The sequence below is a fragment of the Amblyomma mixtum genome, chromosome 1 (genome assembly GCF_055824585.1).
Source record: "Amblyomma mixtum isolate Tamu chromosome 1, ASM5582458v1, whole genome shotgun sequence".
In the NCBI taxonomy this organism is placed as follows: domain Eukaryota; kingdom Metazoa; phylum Arthropoda; class Arachnida; order Ixodida; family Ixodidae; genus Amblyomma; species Amblyomma mixtum.
Window position 1 is genome coordinate 207,260,090 of NC_143012.1, and position 17,222 is coordinate 207,277,311.

The 17,222-nt window shown below is 50.1% G+C and overlaps 1 protein-coding gene across 1 annotated transcript; it reads right to left on the minus strand.

Moving 5' to 3' along the window:
- Positions 1–7,528: 7,528 nt before the first annotated feature.
- LOC149370665 (neprilysin-like) lies at positions 7,529–9,805 on the minus strand. The gene has a single exon (XM_089578342.1). The coding sequence runs from the start codon at positions 9,803–9,805 to the stop codon at positions 7,529–7,531; it is 2,277 nt and encodes a 758-aa protein (XP_089434468.1).
- Positions 9,806–17,222: the final 7,417 nt, after the last annotated feature.

The window sequence follows — 17,222 nt, forward strand, 5'->3', positions numbered from 1 at the left end:
GCTGATTGCAGCAACACACAAGAAAAACAAGTGGCCAAAGGCGCTGCAACCAGCTTCTTGCAAATGACCACGATACCGATAAGACTGCCCAAATTGACCAGCGTTGTATTATTGCCAGACAAAGTGACAGCAAATCCTCTAAAAAGTCCGCGGGCCGCCGCCAGAAAAGAATGCTCTCGCATTTCTCGCCCGCTTTAAAGCGGACCTGGCACGGACCTGATAGACCAGAAGCTAGACCCCACGTGACGACTAGTTCGCCGGCTGAAACAGGTCCGTGGTCCGTTGTCTGGAGGCCGCCTGAGCTGCTCGTTGCTATTCGAGTCGCCGTTCCCTCTGGTAGGTGGTCTCTGAAGTCACTTGTACACGCCTCTCGACTGCACGTTGTTGTTGCTGCTGTTGGCCTTAGAAAAGATGGCACATACCCACACTGGGGATATGCCAAGAATAGGGAGGCATAGATTACTATTAACTTGCACATTTACGTGGCCTCTGGCTCGCCCGTTTAGCAAGGTTATACTACCTTCGCCGCTCTTTGTTCGGCTTGCCGCCTCACTATATCCACAGGTTCGGCTGACTCGCGTTAGCGCTCTCTTCCTTTGCGCTGCGTTGCACTTTTTTCCGCCCCTGTATCTTTCCATGTACCGGCTTCATTTATTATTTGTTGTTGTTGTTGTTAGCTTTTCAAATTTGCCGCTTGCTGCACTGCACGTTTCTTCGGTGTCTTTGTCCTTCACCTCTTCTTTCTAGCATCTGCATATGCACGCAACCACGTTTCTCGCTCACCTTCACACCTTCTCTCCACTCGGCTGCAGCTGTCGTGACGCTTTCCTTCCATTCGCTGCATCTAGCTCGACGCTCGTCCGAGCTTACCCAAGCTTGCCCGAGTTACTCCGAGGGCTTCAACATGACGAGTGACGTATTTTTCATTAGTTGCCCGCGTAGTGCTAGCGCACGAAAATTAATGTTCAAAAGCAACTGCCAGCGAAGTCAGCGACACGTTCTTAACGAGTGCGCCTGCGGACATAAGCAGCAGCGGATACGGTGGCATGCTTGCCAAAGACAGAGAGAGAGATTTTAATGAATGCGGGAGAGGTGTGCCTCGTTGGTAACTTGGCACGATACTCCTGATGATGGTGGCATATGCACCATCCCCATAGGCGCAGTCGACCGCCATGTCGACCCGGCTCCAGACTTGACTTTTGATATAAATCATAAAACAACTAGCGCGGGGCCCCTCGTCGCCTCCGCGAGGTTGATTAAAGCAGTATACAGAGGGGCAACAAAAAAGCCGGTGCACCTGCTTGTCCTCATATTTGAGCGCGAATTCTCTCTAGTACGGCATTTACAAAGGATTGTGACCAGCGCTACCCGTTGGGAAGGGACCAGATGGCATCCTTTGCAACAGTTTCTTCCCTGTCGAAGCCCAGCGTTTGTTCTGGGGATATGCTAGCGCTGATTTCAAAAACTTATTAATTTTTCATGGCAACCCGATTCGAAACTACGACATTCAGCATACAAGACATTTGCTCTATCACTGGATTCACTGCGCTGCTCCTAAAGGGTGCAGCAAAGTTTCGCGGAGCCTCTAACTTCTACCCGCATGTCTTGGACAGAGACCACAGTCGCCAGACCACGGGATAATCTGGCCGTTTTGCTGTGGAATAGTAGGTTTCGAAACTGTCCACATACCGCAGTCGTCGATGGTCCTGAGGCCACTAGGCGCGCAAACCCTGTCGATTTCGCGTAAAAGCGCGGTACGTATTCGATGCTTCGCAGAAAGAAGCTTGTGTGGCTTTCCAGCGACACCCTCCCGGCCATGCGTAGATGCTCGGAAAGGCACATGAACGTGCGGCCGTCACTGAGTTTTGGGTTTAACTGGCAGTTTTTTTTTAAGGACTCCAGAGGCATGCACTGAGTTAAAACATCGAGATCTGTCCTCATGCACAGATCAGCGCCTATCGCAGATGCTTTAAATGAAACCACTTGCCGGACAGCGGCATCTTAAATAGAACCTTCACCCTCCCACTTCTTTTGTCTTTTATTTCCAGAATGTTCAGCAATGAGGCGTTTGGCTGCTCCTTCTCATAATGTGAGAAGGTGCCTTAAAGAACGACCCAGGTCTCCGGTTTTTCTATTGTTTCGAAAAGAACGTGCATTAGCGCCGCGAGGCGCCATGTCTACGTGTGCAATAACCGACGCGTCCGCATCTCCCGTTACGTGCTGTTGTGATTTCTTTTCGGCTTAGTATTGTTTTCGCTTTTGTATATTCTTGCTTCGCAATGCTGAGGGGTTGTTTCGCCCTGGCTGCCTCCGCGATGTGCAGGATGAGAATGGTGTTCCGTGTGGCATATTTTACTTGGAACAGATATGGTTATTTTACGTTTCAGTTTCCCGAGTGTATTTAAAGAGAGGCAAAGGAGAGACCCATTTGATTTGATCTCATCTTGATCACAATCTGGTGATGTCAGCAGCACCGTCAAAACGTCTGAAGACTGGGCCAATGCGCCTAATCTTTACAGATGTGATAGCTGTGAAGTTGGTCCGTATATCGACTGATTATCAAGTTCCAGCGACGAAAGAAGCTATTTCCACGGGAAAATGTGGAATCCCCTTAATGTTGTCAAAATAGAAGCCAACCCATTAACAGGCTTTCTTTTACTTAGAATCTTGGCACGTTCAGACATCACAAAAAACTCTCAACAGGTCGATGGGAGTACTACCAACCGCGCACACGCGTGGGTACATGGCCGACCAGAACAATGGACGGCCGTAGTTATAAGTGGCTGCTAGCGACCGTCCAAGTCGCCCCTGAAGAAGAGACCAAACCGGTCTCGAAACGCCGGGGCCCTCTTTCTTGAAGAATTTGGCTGCAGTCGCTCTCATTCATGCCTCGACTCTTGGCAACCAGCCCCGCAAGTGTAATCAACCTGAAAAAAAAAAAGCACTATGAGGAGCTGACGAAAACAAGAACGAGAAACGTTGTTAGGTTCTGGACTGGCTCTGTGCTTTTTGTACTTTTTTTTGCGGTTGAGACGTTACCGTCCTCTAGTTGACGGGTTGGTTCCCACTGACAGTGGTCACAGTGAAACCAAATGCTCGCAACACAGACATGGCAATTTATACAGACAACAAGGCAGGGTGGAAGACACCTCAAGTTAACCCAAAAGACCGAGACGACGTGCGAGACAGATGACCGATGTCGCGCGGCCAAGTTCTTTCGCAACTCGCTTAAAATGCACTCACGCAACGTAGCCAAAGTACACCCGAGCAAGGTTCCTCGTGTTCACTCGAGCTAAGGTAGTCTGAAACGCCCAGACCGCCCATCACGAAGTCCGCCCGTCGTGTCCACGACACGGCGTCGAAACCCAGGCTGCCAGCAGCGGTTCAGTCACGCCATCCCGGTAGTGTCGTGGCCAGAAACGATTGGCCATCACGAGGATTACATCACCGTTTTGCGGCCTTTATCCGCGCGGTCGCAACTGCCCCGTCTTCTCGGCTCGACAGTGCACCACATCAAGACTTCGTTTCATCTTATTATGCCTTCGTCAGTCATCTGTCCACATCATGCTCATTTCCTTGTCATCACTGGCCCGCCATCTTGAGAGACATCTGTGTTGACTTCAGGGATATCACATCGTACATGCGGCACTTTAAAATTACCACAAGGTCGTGTTGCTGTTTCTTTCATTTTTACAGCCGAACAAGAAAATGTCAAAATAATATATGTGGGGTGGCTTGGGTTGGGGTATTACACACACCTGCCCAACCTTCTTTGTTTCCAGCTCACTCCCAACCTCCTAGAATGGCTGGTAGAAACATTCGGACGAGTTAGGTGGCTAACTGACCCTGACGAAAAAAAAATCATTCCCTCCTCGGCAAATACACGAAGTTAACACAAAAGCACTTCATTTGCGGCAGAAGAAATTTTACACACACTATTGCATTATAAACGGCCGCTTGAAAACAGTACCCGGCGTTAGCACAGTTTTCAAGGGCAAAATGGCTTCTCGTACTAACAAGGTATGCCAAAAAGCCCCAAGTGCCAACGGCATTCAGACCGATCAGATCCCTCCTTGTCTGGCAGAGATACACAGGAAAGCAGGCTCGTCTGCTTCGTGTTTAGGGTCGCGACGTGTACGGTGACAAACGCTCGTGCCGTGTTCCGATCGTTCGTGAAGATTAACGGAAAAGTTTCCTTTCCTCGTAGAGGCCGCGGTAGTTAAAAATGGGCAAACCAAGACGGAAGCTTGAGTTTAAATTCATATGGCTGCTCTACGTTTCCTCATCCCGATTAGTTGTAGCAGGCGTAGCAAGCCCTACGCTCGAATAAAAAAACAATGGGCGGTTACGAAAAACGGCTGCAAAGACATCCGCTCGAAATTTTGTAGTATGTTCGCCGTCAAACCCACTTGTTGTAAACTTGTTTCAACATCGGTGATGCGTTGTTCAGCGCCCTCACGAAGCTTGGATGCAGTCACTGATAGAGATTTCCCAGGAGTGCTATCGACATAGCACCATATATCACCTGTGCATAATTATCTCCGTTTAGTATATAATTCCCATCCAAAGCATTAACGGGAACTGTGGCCGTTGTGTCTTCACCAGCGGAAGTTTTATGTTCTTTGTCTAGTTTAGTTTGAACGTTTAGTTGATCGTTCAGTGAGCACGAGAGGTAAACGGAATGAACAGGTTTACAACAGTTACTGGAAAAGGCCGAGTGTAAGCTTGCTTTTACGGAGCAGCCATTATAATGCTGAGGAAGAGAGCAAAGAAAAAACTACACGCAAAAACCACACCATAAATGATATCTTCTATACCACAGCTACGAAACCACATTGGACAAGATTTGGACAAATGGGACATAATATTTACAGAACAGAAGCGATATAACGTATATAGCATGACTAACAGAGCATGCACCGAAAGAAAGCTTTAACGAGCGTTGAGAGAGAGAGAAAAGAACAAGAAAGCAAGCAACAATTCCCGCGCCGGCTGTCTATAACAAACGGCTCTTAAAAGGCACAAGAGCGCGACGATCAAGGTCAACCTCTAGGCAGCGCCCATTCAGAAAAGCAATGCTTCGCGACAAGGCTCAAAGCACCCCTAATTTGTGGTAACGCCTTGAAAGCCAAGCAATAGACGTATGATGCGTTCAGAAGTATGAGACAATGTGACAAAGGTATTTCCGAGGGAGCCGCAGGTGGACTAAAGTGATTTAGGTGCTAGCTAAAGGGTTTACTTTATTAGGTTGCACTTGCTGCATTAGTTCAGTGGGAGCATCACATTCGTATTCGTTTTTAGAGCGCAGCACGCGCCCCCTGCACCTTGCTATTTAATATGCTAAGGTGCAGGCCTAGTTCACCGCGAGTTCACAGTATCTTCGAACTCGCTGACTGCGATGTGCAGCAGGGGCGCATTGGTGGCTGACCGCGTTCCATATGCGTAGCAGACGACTGTGTGGGTTCGCGATAACGACGATGAAGAAGGAATCAGGATTATTTTGAATCCTGACGGAACGTGTCTTTGTCACGTGGTTAACGTTGCACGAGCGCCTGGAGCACGTGAGCAACGCATTAAATACAACACGTGCTTAGTATTGAGCGACGTGCTCTGTAATGTTTATTTTTCGTAACAGTTTTTAAGCTTAATGCTTAAAGATATTGATGCCTGCTATTTCGCTACAAAATATTGCTCCTAGCATTTTAAGTCTATGGTATAGAGGGGGCATGCATACGGTTTCTTAATATGCACAAAGTGAACAAAGGAAGGGTGCTTGCCAAAGTTTCGACAAGAGGACCTTTTGTCGATACGTTTCGACAAGACCTCTTGTGGAAACGCTGTCAAGCACCCCAACGCTTTCCCCTCCCTTGTTCATTTTCTCTGCTTCTTGCGTTTTAAAGTTAGTCATTTACGGCTACGGTGCGCCCGTAGAGAGCGCTTGAACAAAGCAGTATCTCGGGAGGTCAGGGTTCTATCTTTTTTCGAAGGAATTAACGGACGTCCAGATATTGCAGAGATATTGGAGCTTGCGGTGGCGACTGCAGTGTGAGAGTTATACTGTCAAACTGTGCTGTAACGACTTCAAACCTTTCTCGCTTAAGACGGGGAACGTTGCTAGCTCATTTTAACCCAAACGGCTACCGACGCAGCATCACCGTTCCAGGCCAGCGCCTCCCAGGCATCTCCTACCAGAACTAACTGTGGAGGCTTACTGGCCGCTTCGGCGGACCTTTCAGATTTGGACGGCCCTTCCGACTTTGTCAATGATGAGCTGTGTAGTTCCCGCAAAGCAAAATTTTGATTCATAAATAATCTGAGCTCGAAGAGCTTGTAGGGAAAAAAGGAGGATCTCCGTAAGTTATCGATTTCTTTATACAGGAATATAACTTTTGTCAACCTTTAACAAGGTCCATGTATTGTAGATACATACTACCGTAACCCTCATGTTTTATTTTCATCGTTTTAAAAAAGAAATTCTGCAGCGCAGCGTGGCTGATCTCCTCGAGAAAGAATTTGGCGGCTGTCCTGCGCCAATACAGAGGGAAAACAAATGGATCTGTCTAGAATGAGCCTACACAAACGCGAAAAAAAAGACAATCGAGCCATCACCATGTTATTCGAGACCATGAATAGTGACTTGCAGCTATTATATTTCTGCCCGACTCCGCTCTTCTTGACACTGCTGCGACTATTACTGCGATATGCAGGCAGCTGTCAGGTCTTCTATAAAAGGAAGCATCAAGTCAACCCTCTAGTGCTTCTGGCGCCTGGGAAGACAGTCATTTTGTCTTCGCCTAGAAAGTCAGGGTAAGTGGTGGTGGTTGGTCAGTGATAAACCATTTATTATTGAGCATTTGTGAATGTACTTGTATTCAATCACTCCCTATGTGCAACCAGCACTTCCTGCTGCCGGTTGTTTCCTGAGTGCCAGTAGGTGTACTCTTCAAGTGAAAGGGGAAACGTTAATAAACTTGATGTCGTTCATAATTAAGTTTTCATAGCGAAGCGTTTACGCAAACTAAAATTACTTCTATTCAAATAAACCACCATATTATGCTGTTATTTCTGAGTCCCCAAGCTTGGAGTTTTCAAGTTCTTGATGAACGTCACTGTTGAAAGGTTAAAATTTACCTACAAATTAGGTTCATTTTCTTAGTGTGGTGTTTGCAGCCGAAGGCATTAAAAAACTGTGCTCCTTCTGGAGACGGCGCATGACTCCAAGAGATACTGCAGCAGCAAATAAAGCGTATCCTGTTTCAAGATAGGTCAAACTATTCATAATGCGTAATTGAAACTGGATCGAAACTGGAGCGGCTTCAGGCGCGACAGTACGCTCATAAGAACTAAGGATAGAATATAAATGCCTGTCAGACTAGAGTCGTTCGCAATATGGGCGTTGCATAGCACACTAAGCCAAGAAGTGATTCCTAAGGCAATGCAGTTGCATAGTCACTAACATTCTTTTTAATAAGCAGGTTTCACTCTTTCATTTCAATTTGTAGTCATCATCTCTGGACGACGTTCCTTACTAATGGAAGAAGGGGCACTTTCGATCAGGGTTCATGGCCGAGCCCTTTGAACAATGAAACGCCGCAGCGAACGGCTCGAAGTCGCGCAGAGCCGCGTTGCACGTCATGGACGTCTTGGAGCCGTGCTCCAGGTGACACGTGCTGCGGCAGAAGGACAAGAAGAAGAGCTGCTCGCCCGTGAACTCCTCGAGCGAGCGAACGCCCACGTCATAAGACTGGCCGTCCTGAGCGAGGCTATCCCTGTAGGCCCTGTGAGCTACCTGGATGCCAGCCACGTCCGGATAGGCGCTGCGGCCACCGGCATCATCGCTGCACGGAGGCCGTGTTGGGAACTTGTCTGAGCTGCTCACCGCCCATCCGGTCCCCGCGTCCTGGCTCACTGAGGCCACGTTCATGGACTTCACGACCTGCGCGGCTAGTAGCGACGCCATGCCTCCGTAGTTGATGCTCTTTGTGGCTCCGGTGTAAAACAAAGGCGGCATGGCGGCGCCCACGGCCAAGATGAAGGAGTTATGGAAGGTGTCGTACGTAACGTACAGATCTCGACCACCGTGCGGCATACTCGTGAGGTCCTCGTATGTGGGCGTGCCCAACGTGGCCCGCGTAGCGTTTCGAACCAGGAGTAGCGCGTCGAAGTAAATCTTGCTACCCGAGGGAAAGTTGTTGTAGAGCTTCCTCAACTCGTCATCGTTCATTAGTTGATCAGGGGGCCAGAAGCGAACGGTCGCTTCTCGCAACCTCTTGATTGCCGCATCTTTCAAGTCGGTGTTCATCCACGTGTTGGAATATAACAAGTAGATGGCGGCTTTCATGACGTCACCGATGAGGCGGTCGATGGCGGCGCGGTGCTCGTCCAACTTTTTATGGATAATGTGCCTCATGGCTATTGGCAGCTTGAACGTGTCTTCTACCTGAACTTGACAGGCGTAGCTGATATTCGTCAGGGGAGATAGGGAAGAAATGTCGTTGTAGACCGAACTTTGCAGCCTTGTGTTAATTAGATTCGAGAAGGTTCGATTCACGAGTCGGGCGATATGAGCCAATAGATCTTCCTGTGTGTAGGTTACGAGTAGTCTGTTGACTGTAACTAATAGATTCTTGTCGGCGAGCAATATCTGATCGTTAGTGGAGACTCTGAATGCAGAGGAGAGGTGCTTGTTGAGAAAGCTGAGCCACTGTTCTGCGTTTACGCTCGGTGTTACGTTAGCGATGTCGGTGATGCGAATCGCCAATGGCCGAGGCACGTTCACGCCACTGGCAACTTCCCGGAGCGCTGCCAAGATGGTACTGTCCGTGAAAAACTCCCTCGTAGCGTTCCGGGCTCCCCTCACTCTTCCTACGTCCTCGAGCCTGCGCTCACTCTGGTTCGTGATGAACTTCTCGACGGCTTCCTCCCAAAAGACTTCGTAGTGACTGGACCTGATGAGGACTCCAAGGGTACTGCCGGTCCTGAGAACGCGCACGTCGAACCAGAACGGCATCTGCCAGTTGATGGCCAAGTCCAGCAGAACGTCGATCGGGTGAGCGTTGGACTTGGGGTCGCCATCTTGGAACACGAGCTTCCGTGCTCTCACGAAGTCGCGGAGTAGGGCGAGGTTGTCTCGCGACGTGGTCACGTTGAGGTTGACGCAGAGGTAGAAGAGCTCGACTGCCCTCGCAGTAGCTTCCTCGTGGCGTCGCACGCGCTGGTAGCCGAGCAGCTGGCCCGACGCCTGGATCCACTGGTGCCAGCGGTCCTGCTGCGTGTTGAATGAGTAGATAGACGTGGTGAGCCAGGCGCTGCACGCGTACGACCCGAAGTCCTCGCAGGGGTCGATGCTGCGGTTGAGACCCGAGATGAGAATGTACGCGTGCTGGAAGCAGTCGTCGGTGTCGCAGTCGGGTCGCGCCACCTGGTACGCGGGTCGGAGCAGAGCGTAGACCGCGGTCACCATGAACACGAACCCGGCGAATGCGGTCAGCAGGGCCGCCACGGGCAACGGGTTGCGGTCTTCCTTGACCGGCGTAGGTGCCGTGCTGCCCTGCGAGACGATGGGCTGCTGGGCGGTGCCGCTGGTGGTCGCCTCGTTGTTTGCGACGAAACCGCTCGTCTTCACGGCCACGACAGGAGCCTGATCCATAGCGGTGACAGTCGGGCAGAAATAGCCTGGCAAACCAAGGTAGCCCAGCGGAGAAAAGAAAGCCCCTTCGACCACTTTGCCAAGCTGCGCGAGACTCAGCTCTTCTTCTTCTTCTTCTTCTTCTCCTACAACTATGCCGCCCACGTGCAATATCATCTCACGAAAATATTTATCATCAGGATCAGGCGCGCGTCATTTGTCCTCAATATCCAACGCCAGTACCGCTTGAAACGTCCGCGTCAGTTTTACCGCTATAGCATTTAGGCCGCCGCCTCACAAAAATTACCGGCCTGTCGGTAAGGAAATTCTGTGATTGGTCAATTCCCGGACGACGTCACCGTGTTCACGTGACCCCAATGACTAATCAGTGAGCACCGAAAAATTTCAAATTCCACAAGGAATATCCTTATTGGTCGAGAGAGGTCACGTGACCTTGTGAAGTCATCACAGCCCTCCCACGGAATTGCGAGCGAATCGCCCACCCCTGCCAAATCCAATTTTGTTGTTCTCTGACCACCATGGCCCTGCGTATGAGCTTTGCAGGGGCTCGGGAAAAGCAACCTGGTTCTTACAAGTCCCACCAGCGGCTGTGTTTGGAGAAGGCACCTGCCGGGGAAGGACCAGTAGTGATATGAGGTATCTACGCAATCTATGAATGCGATTGAGATTATCATGACGTCATCAACACCACGTGTGAAGCAGTGTACTACTCATAAGGCACCGCCAAAGTTGAAAATGTGATGACCTGAAAAATTTGGGAGTTGGTCTGCAGCACGCAACCTAAATCCTAAATGATATCGCATTCTCTTCTTTGAAAATGTGGTTGAGAAGGTCCTTAATCTTTTCTTGTTTTATTTAAATTCGAGAGAAAATGGTGCGCCTGTGCTTTTGCGCAGATGACGTGAACGTTTATTTTGAAGGTTTTCACGGAAACATGAAAAGGTCGAAGTTTCTCTGCTAATCACTTAATCTGTATGCTTGATGCCTCACCGTAAGCCACACTTGATTTTTGTAATCTTGAGTGCCAGAGCGTTTCTGTTGGAAATGGTCCAGAATGCGATGGCATGACCCACAGTGTGAACTACATGTGCATAACACATTGCTGTAGGAAAGCGCGGCAGGTTGGCTCAAACGATTTCTTTGACCGAAAAAGTACTTTAATACAGTTCCAGCATACCTACCTTGTTCGACATGGAGGTGGAGCGCTTAGCTGTGTCCGACATGATGCGCAGGCCTGTTGTCGTTGTTGTTATCCTCATACAATGACACATGCCCACACAGGGAGATCTGTTGTTTCTGGTGTTACGTTCCCTGTCAACTCTTCTGGTTCATTCTTTCCTTTCGGATTCTATCACTGCTTTTGGTTTGATCGTGTCGCTTTTGTATAATTTATTTCGTCGAAATATTTATAATTATTTTTGTGATAATTATTTTTTTTGTAAATGTTCTCGCTGCTGTTACTATAGCGGCGTCTCCTTTTCTGTCTTCTCGGGCCGTGTTGTTACCTATAGTTCTTGTTTTTTGTTGTTTTAGTTTTTGCCTCAGTGCACGTCTTTTACCGACACTTCAACTTTCTCTACTCGAGAACGTTCCAATACGTTCACGAGTGTTGTGGCTTAGATTATTAAGCATTTTTCGTGGGAACCAAACACCTTTACATTATACCGGCTGCGTGTGCCAAACAGGAAGCCTGCGTTGGCCTGTATGCTGTGACGCTGGCATGGACACCGCACTAGCCTTGTTCACCTCACCTAACCATTAAATCACCGGCAACGTTTAATGCTGCCGCCACTTAAGGCACGTTTCCCCAAAGTGACAGAGTTAGTGTCCTCTTTAGACTCGTTTTGAACTTCATTAGTGCACCCTAGAGGAAGAAGTGGTCTTGGGCAGGGCATGTAATGCGAAGGCAAGATAACCGCTGGTCCTTAAGGGTAACGGAGTGGATTTCAAGAGAAGGAAAGCGTTGCAGGGGGCGGCAGAAAATTAGGTGGGCGGATGAGATTAAAAAGTTTGCCGGAATACGGTGTCTGCAACTGGCGAAGGACAGGGTTAATTGTAGAGGCATGGGAGACGCCTCTGCCCTGCAGTGGGCGTAGTCAGGCTGATGATGATGATGATGAGAAATGGAGTGCGCTAGATGACAGCTTAATCTTTTTTTACTCCCATATAGGTGTATTATTGTTTACAGTGCAGTCATGGGTGCAAGGTAATATTCTATTCTTTCGAAAAAGGCAAACCAGAAAATTGAATTTTTCCTAATTTCTCATGTGCCCGCCACTGCCGGCACTTGCATTTGTAGGGTGGTTTTCTTTGTAGGCTATAGGCGGACTGTTTTTGCATCTCGGACTGTTTTTCCATCTGTTTGTATCTCCTGCTCATAACATTCGTTTTAGGTTTCATTTCTAAACCGTAAATATAGCTTCAACAGTTTAGATGAAAAAAAAAAAAGCGACGTCCTGCGTTCGCACAGCATCATCCCGATCGGGCCTCCTTTCTTTTGGCGGCTGGTAGTCGGAAAACGGCTTGTTATTTCTGCTAAATTTGTCCATGGGATCGTCATCTGTACGGCCGGAAGACAAGGAGAAGGCACCGTGGACTCCAATTCGGTTGTAGCAGCACTTTATTTTGAGCTAGTTGGTGAACAGACATCGTGAAATGAATACAATGGCGCAAGAAAACGAGGACCAGAACACGCAACAGAGAGGACAAGCGCCTGTCTGTTGCCTGCTCTGGTCATAGTTTTCTTGCGCCTTTGTGTTCCTTTTACGGTGTCAACTCGGTTCTAGTACGCGCGGTTCTGTAGCCGATTCGCTTTTGGCGCGGCAGCACGCGAATAAAGCTTGCTTGCCAAGAGCGGCGTCATCACTGACGTCTCGCAAAGCCGCACTCCGGGCCGCGCGTGGTAGTTCTGGTTTCAGATTAGAGTTTCTTACCTACTTTAGATTATTACTCGAGTACTGCAAAAAATGAAGGCGCGTATACCCTGACGAGAAATCCCTCAGCATTATCAGTCAACCTTTAACTGAGTATTGTAGAAATATCACCGCAGTTGCCCTTTAAAACTCATCAGTATCGAAAGTCGCACTATGCCCCGGACGAGCATTCTGGAGAGCAATGTAGTCTTCCTTAAGCAGATCATAAGCGAGACCGATAGGACGTGTCTTCAATTTTCAGAACTCCAGAGGCTCGATCGGCTTGCAACAACACGCATTCACGTGCTCCGTTCGTAAGTAGCGTAAAATATAAAAACGTTACCGGTACAGCGATCACGCCCGATGTCCTGCTCGAGGAGTGCTCAGCGCCGAGTACCCAAGCTAAATGAATCAACTAGCCTGTGGCAAAAACATCTTACCTGCACACACTGCCCAGCTACCACATACCACACGCCACCTACACATCAGCGGTTGATTGCGCAACGCTTCTTGTTGCTATGCGCAAACTACAAAATTCTGCTCACTAAAATGCTGAGAGAAGGAGCCGAGCTTAAAGAAGAGAGGAGAGACAAAAAGGAAGAGTGAAGGCAGGATTACGCGAAACAGAGACACGCAGAGTTGCCAGGCGCGAACTACGAAATCCTGCTTCAGAAAACAGCTAGGGACGGCGCCGAGTTTCAGAAAAGGATTCGAAGAAAGGCAAACACGCAGAGCATCCTGCATACCTTCATGCCTTCTCCACTGAGCAGGGCACATCTAGGCCCTCCTCAAGTGTGTGGCAACCGAAGATCTGTGCACTGCGCTATTTACTTTACACGTTTTTAAGACCTTATCTACTGCTGTGCCCTGAACCCTGAATCCCCAGTTGCGCGTGTTGCGAAGGGGCCGCAGGTCACGCGCGCATGGCTAATCAGTTTCCTAACCTCGGTCCGTAGTTGCGCTTACAGACACGCTGATAACTTCTGTGCGTTAATCTGGTGCCTTCGCAACATTATGTTTGCCGTTATTCTTGCGAACGGCAAGCAAATAAGATTCTGTTGCAGCGCATAATAACGACGGTGAGCCTGCTTGGTAAGAACACGGCGAACTTCAGCAAATATTAGAGAGTTTTAGCATAGAGGAGACGTATAACAGTAGACATAAGACTTTTTACCGGATGTCTGCTGCGCGCGCGCAGTGGCATGGATGGGCACAGGCAGGGCTGCGCGTTGGCAGCCAGAATACGTCTACGCTAATATTGACACCGTCCATTCATCATCGTCGTTCTACTAGAACCACGAGAGCGCGGAATGCGCGCGCGAGCTGGCTTTAGAAAGAAAGAAGCCGGAGTGTCTGACTGCGAATGCTCCGTTTTTGGGGCTGCTACCGACGTCCGCTGCAGTCACCTACTTTGACGTATCCAACCGAGCCGGACGTGCAGTACCACCCGTGACATCTCGTGGAGGGCGCTGGGTAACGCATTCCATGCCTCGGACTCCCCCAGGAAGCAGAGATTCAAGTCCTCGAGGGTCATCTGCCATCGAGGTGACGCCTGTACACCACGGCAGCCGCCGGCTTCAAGGCCTTCAACCCGAGTTTGGGCTTCTGGAGTCTCGCTCAACCCAAGCGATTCGTTCAGCGCCATCGTCGACGACCGTTCAGCCCAAAATAGGCACGCAGACGACGATTAGTTCACCTTCTGTTGTGCTGCAGCAGCCTCGGGAGCCACCGATCTTCCAAGGTTCTCCAGGCGAAGACCCGGAAGACTGGCTGGAGAAATTTGAACGCGGGGCCCGGTACAACAGATGGGCGGATGACTCCAAGCTTCAGCACGTGCTCTTTTCGCTGGAGGGCGCAGCTCGTACGTGGTTCGAGAACCGGGAGTCGTCCATAAAGACGTGGAACGTATTTAAAGACCAGTTCCTGAAGGATTTCACCACGGTGATTCGAAGAGAACGGGCCGATCTGCTCCTTCAGTCCCGAGCTCAGCTACCAAATGAAAGCATACTGGTATACTTCGAAGAGATGGCAAAGTTATTTCGTCGATGTGACCCGGACATGACAGAGCAGAAGAAACTCCGGTACCTTATGCGAGGTGTCAAGGAGCAAATCTTTGCCGGACTGGTTCGCAATCCACCGAGCACGGTCGCAGAGTTTCTGTCCGAGGCAGCCACCATGGAAAAGACACTCGATATGCGGTTACGGCAATACGAGCGTCAGCCTTTGGCCATGACTGCGCAAGCCACGGACATCAGTACCACCCACATGCTTCGCGAAACCGTACGAGCTATCGTTCGCAAGGAGCTCCAGAAGCTGTTCCCGGCTACGCCGCCTGCGCCAACGGTTTCTGCTCTATCCGAGGTTATTCGGGAAGCGGTGCAACAGGCGCTTACAACACCAGCTCCTTTTCAGCCGTCCACAGCCCCACCGCTAATGACATACGCCGCTGTTGCTCGTCGCGCACAACCGCCGCTGAGTCGTCTTCAGGAAACCCCGGCCTCTTTTCGGCCGCCACCACCTGCTCGTCCTGCTCCATCGTATCCCGGTAAAAGTGACATCTGGCGCACTCCCAACTATCGTCCTCTCTGCTATCACTGCGGTGAGCCGGGCCACCTGTACCGCAACTGCCGGTATCGTCAGATGGGCCTGCCGGGGTTCCCTGCAGATGCACCACGTCCGCAGCCTGGGCAGCGACCAAGAGAAATCAACGATTATCTGGCCGAATCTGCCGGTGGGACACGCCGTGTGCTTCTCCACACAACACGCAATACACAGAGATTCAGACCACCCGACCGCACTTTGCATCCTGGATGACCACGTCCCCATTCCACCTCGTTCGAGTCTCATGGTTTCTGTCGGCGCCAAGACTGTGCGGAATTTCGAAGGCGTCGCGGAAGGCAACCAGATCTTGCTTTTTGCCAGGAGCCTTGCTATCGCCAGAGGAGTCGTTCATCTCGTCGACGGAGCAACAGAAGTGCTGATAACCAATTTCGGTGGTGCACACCAACATCTGAACGTGGGAACCGTTGTGGCTCACGTTGATGCCATCGCCCATGTCAGCAACACACCCAGTATTTCCACAGTGTCGTTGTCGGAACAGCAGAGCCCAGACTTTGCGTTCACGTTCGACGTCAATCCAGCACTCTCCCCGACGCAGCAACAACAAGTTAAAGATATTCTTCTGCGCTACGGCGACACCTTCTCGGTATCATCGCCTGTTGGACGAACTCACCTACCGAAGCATCGCATTATTACGGACGATAACGTGCACCCTCTCCGACAGTCCCCCTACCGAGTGTCTCCCGCTGGACGCGACGCTATTGGCCGCCAAGTCAAGGAAATGCTCCGCGACGACGTAATTCGTCCTTCCCGGAGTCCCTGGGCGGCGCCAGTTGTCCTTGCGAAGAAAAAAGACGGAACATTGCGTTTCTGTGTGGATTACCGCCGCCTAAACAAAATCACCAAAAAGGATGTCTATCCTCTTCCCCGGATCTACGACGCTCTGGATCGCCTCTGTAGCGCGAAATACTTTTCTTCGATGGGCCTCAAGTCAGGCAACTGGCAATTTGAGGTCGATGAGCGGGACCGCGAAAAAACAGCCTTAATTACTCCAGATGGCCTTTATGAATTTACGGCCATGCCCTTTGGACTGTGCTCTGCACCGGCAACTTTCCAACGACTCATGGACACCGTCCTTGCCGATTTAAAATGGCAGACGTGTCTCGTCTATCTTGACGATGTTGTATTCGCCCCGACTTTTCAGGAGCATCTTCACCGCCTCGAATTGGTACTACAAGCCATAAGATCTTCTGGACTCACGCTCAAAAACGAGAAATGCCACTTTGCGTATACAGAGCTAAAGTTCTTAGGGCACGTTGTGAATCAAGCCGGAGTTCAGCCTGATCCTGAGAAAACAACAGCTATTGCCCGTTTTCCGCCGCCGCAAGACCTGAAAGCTTTCCGCCGTTTTCTTGGATTGTGCGCTTATTACCGTCGCTTCGTGAAAGATTTTGCTCGTATTGCCGAGCCGCTGACGCGCCTAACCAGGACGGACACACCTTTCAGATGGGAAGCAGAGCAAGAAAATGCATTCCGCAGCCTACAAAGCATCCTGCAGGCGCCTCCCGTTCTGGCTCACTTCGACGTAAACGCTGACACGGAGCTCCATACTGATGCCAGCAACGTCGGCTTAGGTGCTGTTCTGGTCCAGATCCAAGCAGATCAAGAACGGGTCATCGCTTACGCAAGTCGGTGTTTGTCGCCAGCCGAATCAAATTATTCTGCTACCGAGAAAGAATGTCTTGCCATTGTATGGGCCACTTCGAAATTCCGACCATACCTTTACGGCAAAAATTTTAAGGTGGTAACCGATCATCATGCCTTATGCTGGCTCGCAAGCCTCAAAGACCCGTCCGCTCGCCTCGTCCGATGGAGTTTGCGGCTCCAGGAATACGACATGACTGTCGTGTACAAATCCGGGCGCAAGCACTCTGGAGCCGATTGCCTGTCCCGCGCCCCAGTCGATCCTTCTACCGACGCCTCTAATGATGACGACATCTTCCTGAGTGCTCTCAGCGCCTCCTGTCTCGCTGACCAACAATGCGCCGACCTCGAACTTCGAAATCTAATGGAATTTCTCAATGGCAGCAACACGACCGACC